Source organism: Lepidochelys olivacea (assembly GCF_965140295.1).
Source record: "Lepidochelys olivacea isolate rLepOli2 genome assembly, chromosome: 8".
Classification (NCBI taxonomy): domain Eukaryota; kingdom Metazoa; phylum Chordata; order Testudines; family Cheloniidae; genus Lepidochelys; species Lepidochelys olivacea.
In genome coordinates, this window is record NC_140418.1 from 77,903,971 (window position 1) to 77,923,860 (window position 19,890).

Consider the following 19,890-nt stretch of genomic DNA (forward strand, 5'->3'; position numbering starts at 1 on the left):
GTGCTTTGCCATGAAACTTTGGGTTCGTCCTGCCAAGACTTCCCCGGAGCATCGTGTTGCAACCGACAGAACCTGGCTCCTCTCTACCCGAGATCAACCAACCTGGCCACTAGATTGATCCTGACTCTGGACTCGTAACTATAACATCAACTGGAGGGACATTGTATGTGTGTGTGTGTGTGTGAGACTGAACGCATATGCTAATTGTTGCATTTCCAAATAAACGCGGCATCTCGCCTTTTCCCCTGAAAAAGATCCCGTGTGCTTCTTACAAACAAAAACTTCACCTCCACAGCACAAGTCTGGGACAACTATTCGGTTCTTTTCTTCACCTCTGTATTCTTCACTGAAATGAGAATTTATCAAAACAAAAAATCTGAGTGGAAATCAACACAATGTTGCTAATAAAAAACCCAAACTTGTTGTCTATATTATATAGACAACAGAGATCTGGGGGAAGCCAAGGAAGGAGCAGTAAACATCTCAACACTATTCCAACAGACTTCTTACAATGTTTCATTTGTAGACATATGTTTGGATATTAGAAGATCTGGAATCTTAGAGTAGCATTTTTGTTTTTAATTGGTATGGCCAAAGTTGGTTTGAGCATTTTTTTTTCCTACTTAAAATGATGTTTCCAGAAATCCTGAGTTCTTTGAGTTTGGTTTTGTTTTTTATGGCTGTGACATCATAGGGAAGAAAGTTATTGCTCCTTGAGGTTTTGTTTGTTTGTTTTAAAGATTTGGACATAACGACAGCAGTATGGTTTCTTGATTTATGTGGAAAGAAGACGACACCTTAGGCAAAAAGTCTGGAATCAGCAGAAGCAGCACTTTGTCTTCAAAGAGTTAGATATGAGGCTCTCAAAATGATTAATTCTTCTCACTCACATTTTTTTTTGCAGATGTGATGGCAAGCAAGATCCAGAGAAAATGATAATTAAACATGAACACAGGGACCTACCAATTAGGCTCCTAAGTAGAAAATTTTGGCCTAAACTTCTAAATTTTGAAAGATAAGCAAAAGATGAAATATTGTCCCAGCCAGGTTCTCAAGTTAATCATAGTGTTTGCAAATATCTCACATCAAATCATGGACAATGAGAAAGATTACAATATACATTTATATGGCTGTGATCCCCAATGGGAGATGGAGATTCCTTCCAATAGTTTTGCACTACCTTTGCAATTGATCTGTAAGAATCCCAGCCACCTAAACTCCACGTTTGATGTCCTGGATCTGGATGAATGAAAAATTTTCTTGGGAGGGGTGATCTTTTGAGAGTTGAGGAAAGATCAATTTAGGGTAAAAGGAGAAGTAAATCCGTACCTCCTTTTGGATATTTGATCAGAAATGTTTCACACATACAAGAAAACTCATTTAAAAGACAAAATGGTTCAACCATGTAACTCTGAGAAAGAAAAGCACCACAGAGACAGACCATTTAAATGGTAAACAAAAACACCTCTTCATCCCACAAACATACTGTGTAAGGCTAATGTAGTGCCCATCTTTAAAAAAGGGAAGGAGGAGGATCCTGGGAACTACAGGCCAGTGAGTCTCACCTCAATCCCTGGAAAAATCATGGAGCAGGTCCTCAAGGAATCAATTCTGAAGCACTTTGAGGAGAGGAAAGTGATCAGGAACAGTCAGCATGGATTCACCGAGGGCAAGTCATGCCTGACTAATCTAATTGCTTTCTATGATGAGATAACTGGCTCTGTGGATGAGGGGAAAGCGGTGGACGAGTTGTTCCTTGACTTTAGCGAAGCTTTTGACACGGTCTCCCACAGTATTCTTGCGAGCAAGTTAAAGTAGTATGGGATGAATGGACTATAAGGTGGATAGAAAGTTGGCTAGATTGTCGGACTCAACGGGTAGTGATCAATGGCTTCATGTCTAATTGGCAGCCGGTATCAAGTGGAGTGCCCCAAGGGTCAGTCCTCGGGCCGCTTTTGTTCAATATCTTTATAAATGATCTGGAGGATGGTGTGGATTGCACCCTCAGCAAATTTGCAGATGACACTAAACTGGGAGGAGAGGTAGATACGCTGGAGGGTAGGGATAGGATACAGAGGGACCTAGACAAATTAGAAGATTGGGCCAAAAGAAATCTGATGAGGCTCAACAAGGACAAGTGCAGAGTCCTGCACTGAGGACAGAAGAATCCCATGCCCCGCTACAGACTAGAGACCGAATGGCTCGGCAGCAGTTCTGCAGAAAAGGACCTAGAGGTTACAGTGGACGAGAAGCTGGATATGAGTCAACAGCGTGCCCTTGTTGCCAAGAAGGCCAATGGCATTTTGGGATGTATAAGTAGGGGCATTGCCAGCAGATCGAGGGTTGTGATCGTTCCCCTCTATTCGACATTGGTGAGGCCTCATCTGGAGTAGTGTGTCCAGTTTTGGGCCCCACACTACAAGAAGGATGTGGAAAAATTGGAAAGAGTCCAGCGGAGGGCAACAAAAATGATTAGGGGACTGGAACACATGACTTATGAGGAGAGGCTGAGGGAACTGGGATTGTTTAGTCTGCGGAATAGAAGAATGAGGGGGGATTTGATAGCTGCTTTCAACTACCTGAAAGGGGGTTCCAAAGAGGATGGATCTAGACTGTTCTCAGTGGTAGCAGATGACAGAACGAGGAGTAATGGTCTAAAGTTGCAGTGGGGGGGGGGGTTAGGTTGGATATTAGGAAAAACTTTTTCACTAGGAGGGTGGTGAAACACTGGAATGCGTTACCTAGGAAGGTGGTGGAATCTCCTTCCTTAGAAGTTTTTAAGGTCAGGCTTGACAAAGCCCTGGATGGGATGATTTAATTGGGGATTGGTCCTGCTTTGAGCAGGGGGTTGGACTAGATGACCTCCTGAGGTCCCTTCCAACCCTGATATTCTATGATTCTATGGGTATGTGTAAACAGCCTGAAACAGGAGGCTCTTTCAGCCCAGGTCAATAGACTTGGTTAAACAGGGCTCATGCTAATGCTCTAAAAATTAATGTCTAGACAGCATTTTGCAGTTACAGTTCAGGCTCTGACATCGGGGGAGGGTTCAGAGCCCGATCCGCAACTTCAAAGCACTTCTACAAAGTTATTTTTAGAGCACTAGCATGACCCCCGCTAGTCCAAGTCTGTCAATCCAGGATAGGAGGCTTGGTGTCATGGGCCGTGTAGACACTCAGACCCCATAAACCTCCACTAGAGCTCAGTTGAGGCCCAGTTCTGCGACCTGTATTCTATCCTAATTAGATTCTTCCACCATGCCCATCACTCTTATAAGTGCCTCCCAGGGAGGTATAAAGTGATGTAGCTACCCAGAGTGGAAATTACATGCAGATTTAAAACCAAATTAAATTTCTATTTATGTATAACATGTTATGCACATTTACTAGCAGAGAAAGTTGAAGAAATGTGCTTTGTGCTTGGAATGGAAAGTAGTGAGGTTTGTGGTCCTTCTTAGCAGCTAATCCAAGACTATGGAGCAAACTGCCACAGGAACAAATATTGCTCTGTCTCCTGGAAAATTATCTGTACACTTTGTGGCTGAGAATTCCATTGTGCCAGAGAAGCATGGCTGGCCCCACAGCATGAGGAGAGCTTTTAGGTACAGCTGGCCCAGATCACTGAAAGCTCTGAAGACAAGGACCGAGGTCTTGAACATGATGCAATATTATAAGGGGAGCCTGTGTAGTATTCGACAACAGATGTTCAAACATGCAGTCCCACTGAAGTCTTGATAAAATAGAGAAAGATGTTGTAAGAATTGCTGACAAAGGAAAAAATGTATGAGAGACTTGAAAAATTTAGTGCTGGAATGTCACTCTTTCCATAAAGTCCATCTGATCCAAAGCATAGTATTTTGGTGATTTCACCCAGTTACCATGTGATCTGGTGAGAGTAGATTTGGCCATTTGCATGCCTACGGAATTCCATGCTATACTGCAAAATCCAGAAAAAGTACATGTAGGAAACAGTGATCTGATAGAAAGAGCAGGGCTTGGAGTGAGCTTTAACTGTATGTCAATACAGAAACCTTAGTGAGTTCAAAGTTGAGCTAAGTTCTTGGGAACCAAGTGGATAAAAGTCTTGATGCTACTGAGAGGGGATAGGCTCTCAGAAGCTATTCCAACATACTCCTGAATGGATAAGATCTCAAAGGCAACCCCAAGAGAGACTTATCTCTTTGCTTGCACTTTATCTGTGTTCATTGTATATTGGCTTCACACAAGACCACATATTTTGTGTTACACCCTGAACTAGATTACGTAACTGAAGTTGCATTCTCTTTCACTTCCCCACCCAATATTGGGTACGTTGTGACAGTCCTGACCAAGCTGGGCAATAACTTAATAAGTGTGTCAGTCATCTGAGCCATCCATCATTTTAAATTTTATTCTAAATAAAGGAAACAAAAGACTAATACTTTGTGCCAACAGACTCAACTAATGTTTATCAAGATAAATTTATAGTTTTTAAGGCTAGGAAGGACAAGTATGATCATCTTCTCTGACTCTCTTGCATAACATAGGCCATGAAATTTCACTCAGTAATTGCTGCATCAGGCTCAAAAATTCTGCTTAAGTTAGAGCATAGGAACTTCTGTACCAAATTTGCAACATTTGAGACTTCCTGGACTTACAAAAAATAAACAATGAATTCTGTTTTGTTCCCAACATAGGAAAGTGTTTTTTTCCTTTATTATTTAAAATTGATATCAGCATTAGAAATAAGAACCACGATCAAGAAACATCATTTTAACTCAGAGGACAAATTCATATCAAATTGCAGGATGTTGCAATACATATAAAGGGTGTTTGAGCAGTCTATGACTCAAATACATGCACATCAAATATTTCTTAAATATCAAAGAAATATGATCCATACAAACTACAGCCACAATTCCCAAGCTTAGTACTACTATTTTAAGATATATATATATATATATATATTACTCTATTTGGCTTGAAACTTTTATTATAGTTACTGAGACGTGTGGGTCATTCCTCATGCAGCCATATTTATATCTATTCTTATTATAAAAAGTTAATGCTCGAGTGTGCAGCAAGCCCAAGAGTGTATTATCCAGAATAAATCTTGTAAGTGTCTAGAAAATGGACAGAGTATATTTACCACAGTATTTTTCATTTGTATGGGGGATACAGTGGGTCACTATGAGAAGGTGAAAGGTCTTTAAGCCTTCATTTTTAAGCCACAGGTGTTCTTTGTGGAGATTTTTTTTTAATAAAGACTATTATTGGTCCTTTAAATTAGCTCTTATTGCAAGTTACCACATCTGTGCTATGTGGTAATGAAGCAGGGAGAGAGGTCATAGCGGGGGACTCGTACTTGAAGAAAACATCTGGACACTGCTTTGAGATTCACTAGCAGCTTATATTTTATTAAGCAATAAGGAAATTTATACTAAATTCAACTAAGATTTAGACAGGTTAACGGATTAATAAAAGTAAAATGAAAAAGCAAGAAGTGGAAAAATTTAGCACCATCTTCCCAATTAATTCCAATTCAAGAGATTAAATTATCCATAGAATGGCAGCATTAATTTTATAAGATTGCTTAGGCAATTAATACGTTGATATATTATTGTGATATTTTCTCTTTTACAGTAGAGCTCACATTAATTACTAATATACTATGTAGTGAGCTATGCGCCTCTTTTTGGGCAATAGTTATTTCCATTACTACATCGTTTGGTTCCGGAAAAGATGCCTTTAGAGGATGAACTTGCATCCTTTTACAGGCCACAGTGTGTGTGTGTCTCTCTCTCTCTCAACTTCCCATTGACTGATAAAAGGCAGAAGTCTGTATGCAACAATTGCACCTGCAAGGGTAACAAAGATCAGTTTTAATTCTGGATTTTATCTATTTATATCCATACACACACACATATATGGGGGGGAATTGGGGAAGAAGTCTACTCATCAATGCAAGAGACATAATGAACCTTCAGTAGACTCCTCAGTGGGAAGTAGCACAAATCTTAAAGGGCTGAAACGCTATGTGACACTTGGTTCTCAACTAGTAGTGCTCTGGCTAAATATTTAAGCACTATCCTATTAAGTAATCAAAGCTGGGTCAGTTGACTGACTATTCAGCTACTTGAGACGCTGCTTCATGGAGCAGAGGGGCTAGAAGTGTTTATAATACACATTTAGTAAGTCCTACATTGTAGCACTGGATAGAGTGCTCATGAGACATCTTCTCATTTGAACAGATTTGCATTTGCAGCTGCCAACACTACATTTCGATTGTATATACTACACTCATCCCCATTGTATCTGAGCACCTTCCAGCAAAGCATTAAGCAATGTGACCACCATCTCTCACACATGTTCTCTCATGCTCTCCTTATGGTGAGAGGCATGTGCATTTCAGCCCATTGCTTAAATGTCAACCTATTTCGTTCTTTCAAAACTTAATATTTTTATTACACAGAGCTTCTTTCCACTGACACTTCCATTATAACATACACCCTATATGCAGTTTATTAATTTCCAATCAGAGATTCCACTGCAGGTGATACAGGGCTATACATTTCAGTTTACTCACAGCAGTTTTAATAAAATAATCCCACGAACAAGTTATAAAAACTATTATAGATCAACCACAATGGAAACTGCTCCAGCAACAATGGCTGTAAGTGAAGTTCATTATAATGTATATTGATGCCTGCTAGAAAAGTATCAGTGCGAACGCTACATGAAAAATATTAAGACAGGACACTGGACTTTTTTTTCCCCTTCCCACTGGGTGTTTTATTTTATAGCATTTGCATCAGTAATCAACACTTCAACAACAGAAGCTGGCATGATAGCGAGGAAAACTGAGCGATTACCTCTCAAACAAATGTGACAAAATGGTTTCACACCGGGATAATATTGCACGAATGAATCAATATACGGAGAGAGAGGGAAAAAGAGCAGGAGTGAGCATCTTCAACATGGATTGTGAGGAAAAAAGGCACTATTTAGCTGTGTGTGTGTGTGTAGTTAAAAAGTAAAAGTCATGAGGCACAATCCATGTTTCTCAAAGTTACATTCAGTACTGCTTTAGAGATGCTCACAAACCTAACTCTCTTAATACAGAAGCTACAGAAAATTGCTGATCTAGGTATTAGACAGTATGAGTGTCTAAACACATTTATAATTATGTGCTATCAAAGTCTTCACAAAGAGGGCTCAATTTATAAATAGTGCTGCAAGGGTTACATAGCTGCATGGGCTTAAAGTACAGAATATATCCCGACAACTAGTCACCCATTACAATTTCTGCAAGTCTGATCTCCAGTAGTCATAAAATAAGCTCCACTTTTAAAGAGCTACACTGGCAGTGCACTTTGAAACAGGTTTTTCATCTGTCTGCCTAAGCAGCATAGTTTAGACAGCATCACAAACATCTCTTTCTATACATACCTTTTCAATACCAGTGAAATTGATGCAAAAACATAATAGCAATTGGACCTCCCTTGACGTAAACATCATTAATGTAAGGTTATAATAGGCAAATGTGTACTACTGGAACGCAGAAGCATGGAACATCTAGAAAAAGCATTCCAAAACTCCCAGGCGGACTGCTTCCCCTTTGCTACATTCTAAAAGTATAAACTGTGATTCCTGTTTTAAATAATCTAACAGGAATCCATGATCTGTGTATAATTAATAAACGGAATATTTGAACATAAATTCACGCACTGTACACAGCATTGATTTTGTGGCTTCCATTTCCTAAAATATTTTAAATATTGTGCATGGACATAAAGGGTGAAATCCTGGCAACATTCAAGTCAATGGTAGAGCTCCCATTGACTTTAAATGGGCCAGAATTTCACCCCAAATTGCTCCCATAATGCAAATCTCTTCCTGCTACTTCTGCATACAGCCCCCATTGACTTCAATGTCAGATGTGATGTTTGATGATTTAACTGGGAATTGGTCCTGCTTCGAGCAGGGGGTTGGACTAGATGACCTTCTGGGGTCCCTTCCAACCCTGATATTCTATGATTCTATGACTCTATGTGCATGCAAAAGGCTGCATAATCAAGTGCAATGATCATACAATCTGCAAGTCCCTAAATTTGACTGGACTCATTAGGGGAAAAGTATTGAGACAAATTCTCACTTATATACTGTAAATTACTTTTAACAACCAGTGATTTGGAGAATTACAGAGTACAAGAATAGAGTAGGTTATTAAAAATGTGTAAAGTTGATTATCCCCTTGAGAAGCAGAAGTTTGACTCTTTGAGGTCAAAAGATTTTAAAATACTCTCTGAATGAATTAATATGATATAAAAGTAGCCACAATCTTGATTCCTCCTCCACCCCAACATGTAATATGTTTAAATATTTTTCAATTAGTAAGTTTCTAAAGAGATGCCTATTTCTGTATCACCACTCTCAATTTTATCAATTCACAGCAAGGAGAGGACGGGAGTTGATATTATCTGAGGAAATAAAGATTTTTTCCATGATGTGAACTACAAAAGATAAATGTCTCCTTCAAAATGCAAAGATTTTTAATATATTTTTAAGATGACTATTTCATTCATTTTTCTAAATTTAAATCTTGGCAGAAGAGGAGCAGAAGTTCAAAAACTGTATTTATAGGATTATATCCTGGCAAAACTTCTACTGATTTCACCCGGGCCCGGATTTCACCCATAGTTTTCTTCTCAAACTAGGGCACTTGTTTGTATGTTTAAATGCCCTATTTCGTTAGCTAGTTGGGTACTATGTTTTCACTTCGTATCTTTGTTCAGAGATATTATTCTGAAAATTTTACAAAAGGATCAAGAAAATAAGGTGCTTTAAGCAAATAAATCCAAATTATATGGAAAAGAGACAAAATGTGATCTGCCCTAAAAATGTTCTTTTTTTAAAAGGATAAATATCCATTGTATTTCCAAAATTTACCAGTCTAACAGAAAATTTCAGAATTGCAATAGCCACTCTATGACAACTCTCCAGTACTTCAGTACTTCTTGTCCAGCTAGACAACCAGCTACTAGAAGAAACATAAATCGAGTAGCAAATCCTGTTCCCCAGTGATGTGTTGGCATCATTAATGAAGCTGATACACAGGAAAGGTATCAAGCAAAATCCTGTCTGGTGCATGCTACATAAATCAGTAATCAGAAAGAAAGATCCACCAGTACTTAATTGGGGAGAACAGTTATTTGAGAAAGTGTTTTTTTTTTTTAAAATCTCAAAAGAGGAAGGTCCAAGGGATAGTAAAGCAAATTTAACAATTAAATACTGGATAGTGTCTCAATTAATCTTTTCAATTAACCTTTTTGGCAGCAAACATCCAATGTACACATGATTTTCAACTCCCAATCATTTTCATATTACAAAAAATAAATGCATTAAAGAAACTCCATCTTAATAACTTTATAATATTGCTTTAAGCACCATCCGTAGGAATTCAGATATATGTCACATTATCTCCTCCCTCCACCCCAGGGAAACTAATTTTTATAAACTGAAGGTGAAAAAAGGGGTAATTACTGTGATTTTTTAAAAAGTTATACGTTCTTTGTAGGTATTCACTGCAGTTTGTTAAAACACAGTGTCCCCAGTACCCAAACATCTGTTCACTAATCTCAACTATACTTAATCTACCAGGTGTTTCAAGCTGCTAATAACAGCAAATCATACAAGTTTACAATAGCAACATAAGGCAGTTACATAAACACATTTATGTCAAGTTCAACATCTCTCTCAATCACACATTTGATTTTCTTTTTCCTCTTTCAAGTGTTATAAAAAGATACAGACTAATTTTAGGTAAAGAGAACTTCTGGACAATGTGCTGTGTTAGTAAAGTTGTAGAGGTCATTGAAGTGCATTTCAGTGATGTCCAACAGTTAACTAAAGTAGGAAGCAGAACAGCAGATGAGATGTTTTTTACTCCACATGTAACAAAGCTGGTGCAAAAACCACTTTCAGCTAATTACTTGTAACCTTTTGGTCCAAATACATAAAATATGCAGTATTTACAGCATTTTACTCCTTTTGTAAATGCAATGCTTTAAAACACATTATAAAGCACCTTAGTAAAAATATTCTACAGGTAAAAGTATAGAAGAAGTAGGAAAACCCAAACCATACCACAGCTCACTAATGGAGTCATAATATGGATTCATCACTATCTCAGTTTACAGTCATTACAAAGAATCCATGGATCAACTTGATACTGAATTTACAGGGTTTTTTTTATATTGATGTATAAGCATTCATTAGAACTGCAGGCAATGCCAACTTTTTTTGCAGAATTTTCCCAACTTCAGCTGGCAGTTGGGGAGAGGGAGGAAAAGGAAATACTGGCTTGATTCTCTTTTTACAATATTAATATGGAAATTATTTTTTTAAAACACTAATGATTAGTTATAACTTTTCTTTTTAATAAAACCACATTTATATATATGGGCAAATCCAGCAGCAGCATTTCTTAGCAGAACACGATTAACCATTCCAATGAAGATCATGTAACGTGACTCACAAAAACAAAGCACAGATGTCAACCAGTTATTAACACTATTCATAATTGTATACAACCAAAATCTCCATGTAGAAGCTGGGAAAACAAATGAGTTCTTGTTTGCAGAAGTTTAAATGAAAATAAATTGCTCTGAGAATCAACAGCAGCATAAATAGAAGCATTTTTTGTTTATATTTCCAACTAGAACCTCTGTGTGGTTAATATCTGTAAAGGAAAATGTAGGTTTCTTCAGGGAAAGGGTAGTAACTCCCACTGAAACTATTAGTTAGATAAAAGAACTGAAGCTTAAGTCAAGTATCCAACACCTTTGGTGTGATCCACAGCCCACTTTCCTCAGCTCTAGAAAGAAATACCAGCAATCTATTTTCCAGGGCTGGGAACTAAGATGACAAAGTGACCAAAGGTTTAGTCCATTAATCTAACAGTAAACCTTGTTCTTAGTTCGACTTAGGGTAAATCTTTTCATAGAAAAAGTTTTGCGCCAGAATATACAATTCTCCATCTTTTTCCCGAACTGCATGTGCTCTGACAAACTGAAATTGCTCCAGTGCAAATTCATAGAACTCATTCTCCATTTTCCAAATTTCCGACTGCTGCAGCTTGGCAATGGTTTCTTTTGTTGGGAGCTTTTTCTCTGTTGTTTTCCTAAGATGAGACTTTTTTCCTAAATGGAAAATGAAAACAGTTATAACTCCACTTGCACTTACAAGTTTAAATAATTCCAGAATTGTACCATACAGACTACGGTTGTTTTATTTGCACAGTTTCTTCAATCAACATGTTGATAAACTGTATAAAAGTTGATAGAACTTAAACCCAAATTTATTAATATAACCATGTGGAACTGGTAAATTGAAACCTTTGCCACTAAGCATTAATGCGTTTTGCATTAGTGTTTTCTCAAGAGAACCCGCTCCTCACTCTATGCAACGGACTCAGTTATTAAAGCTCCAAACAGGAAATGGTCACTTAGTGAACTGTATAATCAGCCTGTAAGATCTTTATTTCAAACTTGATTAATATCTACTTGGAAATTACTATGGATACTAAATACTAAGAAATTAAGAAAATTCAAAGCCAGAAGCATCTACTACCAGGAAAGCTGGTTCAGAGAACATGCTTTGTTTAAGGTGCAGCTTTACTAACTTTAATACTGATGATCACTCTTCATAAGAGCGATAGTTGAATGATTAAAAACTACATATAAAATGTTAATTTTGCATATTTAGGGGCTTCTAAACAATAATCTTGTCCCTCTTCCTGTTCAGAGGCAGAAGTCCTGCCCAGAGTCCTACCTCATCACATGCAGCAGGGCCAACTGAGGCACCAGCAGCTACCTAGAGAGGGTTCAGCTATTTCCAATGGCAGCAGTCTATGATAACCGAAGAAGAGGAGAAACATGGATCTGTATGTCCATAGCCCAAACAATCTGATGCAGGATGGGGACAACAAGCCCTTGCAAAGGTAAGACATCAGAGCAAAATAGGTAGGATCATGCTAAAAACAAACCAAAACTCAGCAGCAAGATGTCCAATTTGAAATAGACTGGGAGGCTGCAAGTCTCATGGGGTATGCCTGCACTGCGCTTTACAACCTAAAGCAGCAAGTCCCAGCTGAGTAGACACTTGGGTTCAGGATGTAGCTCAGGCTCTGAAGCCTGGGGAAAAGGGTGGGCTTCAAAGCCTGAGCTCCAGCTGAAGCATCTATTCAGCTGTTTTTAGCACCCAAGCACAAGCCCGAGTCTGTAGACCTGGACTCTGAGACTTGCTGCCACGGGTTTTAAAACACAGTGTAGACATACCCATTGAGACTTTATGGGCCTCCAAATGTACAGGTACCTTCAGACACAGGTAAACTGGGCATTCTCTATGCCTGCAAGAAGGGGATTTAGATTTAGTATAATCAAACGTTATGCTCTTTGGAGCAGTGAATATTTCTTCATCTTGGTTTGGAAAGTGCTCGCCCCGTGGGTGCTACAACAGTAGAAGTAATAAAAAACGGCTACTAACCTTTCTGTAAGTCTTGTTCTTCGAGATGTGTTGCTTATGTCCATTCCACATTAGGCGTGCGTGCACCGTTGCCAGAGATTTTTCTCTCAATGGTATCCATCAGGTTGGCTCTAGCACCCTTTGGTGCCACACATTTCTGCACTAGTATAAGGAGTGTCATCGGCCCCGCACCCTCTCAGTTCCTTCTTGCCGGCTAACTCTGACAGAGAGGAAGGAGGGTAGGTTGTGGAATGGACATGAGCAACATATCTCAAAGAACAGTAGTTATGGGAAAGTTAGTAACCGATTTTCTTCTTTGAGTGCTTGCTCATGTCCATTCCACATTAGGTGACTGACAAGCAGTACTCAAGGAGGTAGGCTTGGAGTTCATGGGCATGCTGATTGTAATCACTGCTCTCCCAAATCTGGCATCACCTCCATCCTGCTGGGTGATGGCATAGTGGGAAGGTATGCACTTGAATCAGGACCTGGGCCAGAAATGCCGCTAATGAGCCCTGAGCTCTTGTCGAATGAGTAGTCAAGATAGCAGGAGGTGGAATATCGGCCTGCTCATAGCACGCCTGAATACAGGAGATTATCCAAGATGAGATTCTCTGGGCTGAAACTGACAGGACTTTCATCCTCTCTTCTACTGCCACAAAGAGTTGCATACATCTACAGAATGGTTTAGTCCTCTCAATGTAGAAGGCTAGGGCACATCTGACATCCAATGAGTGAAGCTGCCATTCTTCTGAATTCCTGTGTGGTTTCAGGTAGAAAACTGGCAGGAAAATGGGCTGGTTACTATGGAACTGAAAAACCATTTTTGGCAGGAATGCTAGGTGGGGGCCCAGTTGAACCTGGTCCTTGATTAACACAGTGTATAGTGGTTCTGATGCAACGGCCTTGATTTCTGAGATGCTTCTGGCTGAGGTAATCACTATCATGAAGGCAACCTTCCAGGAGAGAAACAGCAGAGGGCACGATGCTAGCGGCTCAAAGGGAGGGCCTATGAGTCTTGACAGGACCAGGTTTAAATCCCACAGGGAAATCGACTCACAAATTTGAGGGTAAAGTCTCTCTAACCCTTTAAGAGAGCAGATGGACATCTTGTGCAAGAAAACTGACCTACCACTCACTGGCAGCTGGAAGGCTGAGATTGCTGCTGGGTCTACTATGATAGATGCAACGGCCAAGACCTTGCTGTTTTAGGTGGAGCAGGTATTCCAGTATAGATTGAAGGGAAGACTGAGTGAGTTGGAGATAGACCTCGTTAAGAAAACAATTTTGAAAAACGCTTCCACTTGGACATGTAGGTAGCCCTAGTAGATGGCTTCTTACTACCTAGCAAGACCTAGCGGACTTGTTCTGAACAGGCTTGTTCCTCCAGGCGCAACCATGGAGCTTCCACAAGATCAGGTGAAGGGCTCCGAGGTTTGGGTGGAGTAAACAGCCCTGGATCTTGTGAGATTAGTTGCGTTACTGACAAGTCTAGCAGTGTACTGAATCAGTGTTGGCATGGCCATACCAGGGCTATTAGAATAATGCTCGACTTGTCCTGCTTGATTTTCAGAAGGACCTTGTGTACAAAAGGAACTGGAGAAAATTCATAAAATAGGAGATCTGTCCACGGAAGCAGGAAGACATTTGAAAGGGAGTCCGGGCTATGACCGTGAAGCGAGCAAAACTGATGGTATTTCTTGTTCTGCCTGGTTGGAAACAGATCTATCTGGGGAGATCCCCACCTTTGGAAGATGAACCTGGTGGCCTGGGAGTGACCTGGTGAGAGGAGAAAGATCAGCTGAGGTGATCTGCCAGGGCCTTCTGAGCTCCCAGAAGATGGATAGCCTCAAGGTGAATGGAGTGCTGCATGCAGAAGTCCCATAGATGGACGGCCTCCTGACACAGGGCCCAGGAGCATGCTCCTCCCTGCTTGTTGATGTACAACCTGGCTGCAGGGTTGTCCATAAGTACTCATACTACTTTGCCTGTGATCTGGGGAAGAAACACTTGGCAAGCTAAGCATACCACTCTGAGCTCTCTGACATTTATGTGTAGGGAGAGCTCTTCATGGGTCCACTGACCCGGTGGTCTTAGGCGGTTGAAATGGGCTCCCAACCTAGATCGGAAGCATCCGAAATTAGGGATACTGATGGCTGGGGGATAGGGTGACCAGATGTCCCGATTTTATAGGGACAGTCCCAATTTTTGGGTCTTTTTCTTATATAGGCTTCTATTACCCCCCGGCCCCTGTCCCGATTTTTCACACTTGGTGTCGTCATCTTATTGGGGGATGACAAAGGGAATGCCCGCCATAGTTGGCTGGGGGCTCCTTCTACCAGTTGAGGGAGGCAAGGACCAGAGCTGGAACTCAAAGCACAAGAAGCTGAGAAGTGGTCAAGTTGCTGAGACCCGAAATGCCTCCTCGAAGGATCCGGTGCATAGAGGCCCAGGGACCACAGGATAGCTCTGGAGTCATTCAGGCCATGAAGCTTTGTGTCCGTTTGCTCCGAAAACAATGAGGTACCATCGAATGGGAGGTCCTGGATTGACTGTTGGACCTTTTATAGTAGCCCCAAGGATTGCAGCCAAGCATTAGTCTCATGACCACTGTGGAAGGCATTGTTCTGGCTACTGCGTCAGCTGCGTTCAGGGTCACCTGGAGTAGGGCTCTGACTATGTTCTTTTCCTCCTCTAAGAAGGCAGAGAACTCTTGCATGGAGCCCTAAGGCAGCAAATCCTTAAATTTTGTCAGAGAATCCCACATATTATAATCGTTCCTCTCCAGCAGGGCTTGCTGGTTCAAGATACAAAGTTGCAATCTACCTGTTGAATAAATTTTTCTGCCAAACAGATCTAGTTTAAGTCTTTCTGTTTGGGGATAGTGTTTCTGTTTGGGGATAGTCTGGCCCTCTCATTGGCTGCTGTTATGACTAGGGACTCAGAAGGAGGATGAGAATATAAGTACTGGTACCAATTGGCTGGCATATAGTAATTCTTCTCTGCCTTCATCCAAGTGGGAGGAAGAGAAGATGGGGTCTGCCACAGGGCTTTTATCAGACCCATAACCACCTTGCTGCTGGGAGGGCCACATCAGATGGTGATGCAGTGAGCAACTCAGTCAAGGTGGTCTTGTTTGGGAAGGAAGAGGCCTATACCGGTGGGGGAGCTTCCTCCTCTTCTTCTGCCCTGATTACATACATTGGGCCCACATCTTGTGTGTTGGTACTGGACTTGGTACTAGAGTCGGGGTCCGATGCCGAATAGAGCCATGCAGGAGCCCAACTCTTCGACGCCACTGAGTAGGACTGGTGGGACATAGGATGGATAACGGCAACAGTTCTTGGGATGCGTGTAGGGCTCCACCTCAGACTGAAGAAATGTCCTCCTGAGGTGACCACAGGGAAGCAGTACCCCTCATTTCTGCTAGTTGGTGCTGAGAGTCTAGGGACCGGTGCCGGACTGGGGATGACCTCACAGAAGAAACACGGCCTGGCTTGCCTTTGGAAGATGCCAAGGGCCCTGGTACTGGGAAAGAGCGTGGAGCCCCTTGCTCTTTTTTGCTCATGTTCATTGGAACCGGAGGTTGGGGCATTGGAGTCAGTGGTACTGGGAGAGAGAAGTCCCTGGCTGCTGCAAAGGTCTCTGGGGTAGAAGGCACTGTGAGGACTTCCTGGCATATGCGGAGTGGTGGTGGCGGTCTTGCACCGGAATCAATGGCCCTCAGGGCGGCGTCAACAGTGCTGCCATGGGACCGGGGTGGAGAAGTGGCCCAGCGTGGGTCGCACTCCACTGCCTTCCCCATTTGCCTTACCTCAGCACTGGGGAGTGTTCTCTCTCAGATCACTGCTTCTCATGTTTTTTTTCTCAGTACCAGAGATGGAGAACAGTGCCAAGAAACACGCAGTGCCGGAGATGTGCTTCACAGCAAAGCTGAAGTGCTCAGTGCAGAAACTGAGCTGTTTGGCTCTGACGTTAGTCTAAGAGCGGCTTCTGTTAGGATAGCCCTCAGTGTTGCCTGTCTCTTCGTATGAGGCTTATAGTGCCGACAGATCTGACTGTGCTCTCATACATGAACCCTTCCCAGAGGCTTTGGACAACTGGAATGTGGGTCGCTCATCGGTAGAGGCTTGCTATAGGAAGCACAAGGTTTGAAGCCTGGGGCCCAGGGCATGCCCAGCTCCAAGGGCAAAGGGAGCCCCTCTACACTAAAGGAGGGGGACTAATTACCTACACTAGTATTATTTACACTATTTACACTACTACTAATGGAAGACTAATAAACTAAGCTGAACAGAAAATACCACTAAAACACCTTGCCAAAGCAAAAGATGTTCCAGCAACAGTCATGGGTGGTAAGAAGGAACTGAGAGGATGCGGGGCTGGCAGCACCCCTTATACTGGCAGATAAGCGCGCAGCATCAGAGAGCACAAGAGCCAGCCCGACAGATACCACTGAGGGAAAAATCTCCAGCAGTGGTGCATGTGTGCACCTAACGCAGAATGGACATGAGCCAGCACTCGAAGAAGAAATAATCATGTGTTGGTGTAGCAATAACTGTATACATAATACATACATAAACACACAAATCATTTTAACACCACTTCCAGAAGGTTATATTTCTGAAAATTACACTGTGGCAAAGGAACTGGCAATTTGCTTGTTCTGCAGTGACTTTCCTTAAATAATGATTTGCTTTCCTGGGACAGTATTTCTGGAAATGTCCAGAAATACTACTAAATATTTTTTGTCTAAAATGATCCTTCTGGCTTTAAATATGTCAACATTTAAAAAATAAATCACTTAAAAACAAAAAGTATAGCCTTAAGGAATCAATCTGAAAGAAAAAGGTGCAAGCTTCCCCTTTTCTTGTTTAAGGCTGGCTCTCCCTCCTCCTTCCACCACCCCGTACTTTCCTATTGTTTTGGCCTCAGTTTTGCAAGCTGATCCACGCAGACAGACCTCAATGTTTGTATAGATTCCCACTGACATACAGGAGTTTTATACAGATTAACGGATCCTTTAGTGGGGCTCCACCTGGGTGCAGAAATCTCCCAGTTCAGAACAGTTTGCAAGATCAGGGCCCTAGCCTGTCAGTTCCTCTTTGGGGCTGGGCCCTTTTATTAGTAAAGCCTACCATGTTTACCTTCATGTATAAACAACAGTAAGTTAGTCATATTACTGCAGAACTGCTGCACAGACCAAATGCTCCACTCTGATTGTGTGTAATGAACATACGGGCTAAAGATTCTTGGCCTGCATGGTAAAACTGATAGAAGAACTCTTTTGGAATGATTCCGCCTCCTGCATAGTAACATCAGTCAACTGAGAAGCAACCCTGGCAGAGACTCAAGACTGCTCATCCAGGTCTGAAGAGGTCATGTGAAAGCATAAATGAAAAAGGGGTGAGGAAGAAATGAAAACAGCTATTCAAATACCTGTCCGGTACAGTTCTGTAGCACCCCTAAAGAATCGGGGCAAAGTTGCCTCCAATAACATAATAAAGTCTTCAAGCTCTTCAGTGACTCCCACTAGGAAGTATTCATTAATCAGGTTGTACTTGGCTTGTTCCAAAGCCCATCTGCTCCCCACATTCCTAAAATGATAAAAAGTAATTACAGCAAGGTTCTGAAGTCAGCCAAGAATTCTTGATTCCTAGATGTAGTTTTCTTCACATCATCTTTGCACAGGCAAGAGACTCATTTTAAATCACACCCACCTCTAATTTCCTTTTCCTAACTCCCCCCCCCGGGGCAATTTCTCTCACCTGTGATTCTGTCAACACCAAACCCAAATGTCATGGATTATGGCTTTACAAGGCCGCTCACAACAGTCTTTTGCTAATACTAACACCTTACCCACGAGGTTTTAGCAATTATATGGTTATTAATTTAATTAATTCAATTTCTAAAATTTTACTTTTTCTGTGTCTCAAGAATCAAATGGTCAGAACTACCATTTTTTTACCTACTCAAAAAATGAGATGTGTGTGTGGGGGTGGCACATGCCCTCCATTCTTTATCCTCTGATAAATATCATCTCATAATTCCTCTGACTTAGCAAGTATTCTTCATTACCATAGTTAAATGCCCACACAAAAGCAAAGCTGGCCTTACAAAGGAGAAAGAATAGAGCTGTCATCTCTCCCACTCTCATGGTTTCATTGCCAGGGAGGAAAGGGGGGACAGAGGGGCTCAACTTTTCTTCTTCCTCTGGTCCCACTGCCAGACTGGGGTACATGGGGCTTGCCCACATTATACAGAGTTTGCACTTGAGTAAAAGTCGCCAAGTGGCCACCTGCTTTGCTTGTGATTAAATCCAGCAAATTTAGTGATAACAGGCTTGATAATAATGCTCGGTGTCTTCACTCAGAACCTTTAAGTAGATTTGTTTCCACAGATAGCAGTTAGCAACTTCTCTATCACTGAGTGTTAAAAGGATTTGAATGGAATTGTTGTGCACAAATAAGCCATTTTCAAACTTGCATTCCCTGGAGACTAACTTAAAATACATGGCTCTTGTATAAGAAACAAAAATGCTTGATCCACATGTACAGTTAATCCTTATCAAATTTCATTTCACCTTCTAACAACTAAGCTGCATTTATTATTGAGAGCTTGGCATACAGCTTATCACAACAGCACCTCAAACCAAGCTACTTATATAATTTTCCCTCTGTATAAAACTCAAATAGCTTGAACAGGAGAACACTTAGTTCAGGCAAACATGTACACTAAGATTTAGCCTGATTCAACAAAAAATTGTCACTACTGAATCTGTAATACTGGGGTCTATAATGGAAATGCTGATTTTTAGTTAAAGAATTGTTTGCACACTTCTATAACGTCTATTACAAAACAAATGTCTTTTAAACTTATTCCTTGGAAAATAGTTTCTCAACATCTAACCCTCCACCACACATTTACTTATTAAATATAGATTATAGTGATAATATACTTGATTAGCAGCTTAAGCCAATTTTATCTCCCTACCAGCATTCTGAGCCGTGGCCACAGAAGAATGGAATTTGAAGCCAAAGTTTCTCTGGAGCACAGTCTGAGCCTCCAGCTGCTACACATTCATCAAAGGTCTGGAACAAAAGACAAAGTTGCACAGTGAGCTATAAACACCAGTCTTCATATCAAACATCTTACAGTTAGTTGTTAAACGTGCTGGGGATAGAGGAACACGAGATGTGTGGGTAAAAGAGAAAATGTATTTTTTTTCAAGTGTTGTTTTCAAAATACCTTATGAAGAGAATCTATTGGTCTTAACATTTTGTGACTGAAATTAACTGACTACTTTAAGTCCTGCTTGTATCCTCTGCAGAAAAGTGGATTCTGTCAGAACCAGCAAGACTATATATTGTTAATATTACAGTTTTTC

At 41.0% G+C, this 19,890-nt stretch overlaps 1 protein-coding gene across 1 annotated transcript in view; it reads right to left on the reverse strand.

The window, feature by feature from the left end:
* Positions 1 to 4,954: 4,954 nt before the first annotated feature.
* Positions 4,955 to 19,890, reverse strand: part of HS2ST1 (heparan sulfate 2-O-sulfotransferase 1) — a 162,985-nt gene continuing 148,049 nt past the window's right edge. The window contains exons 5-7 of the mRNA XM_084636706.1: positions 19,497 to 19,594; positions 17,943 to 18,100; positions 4,955 to 11,179 (exon numbers count right to left, since the gene is read on the reverse strand). Of these exons, the coding sequence (XP_084492832.1) occupies positions 10,953 to 11,179; positions 17,943 to 18,100; positions 19,497 to 19,594 (483 nt within the window). The 3' untranslated portion in view covers positions 4,955 to 10,952. The remainder of the gene's footprint in view (positions 11,180 to 17,942; positions 18,101 to 19,496; positions 19,595 to 19,890) is intronic.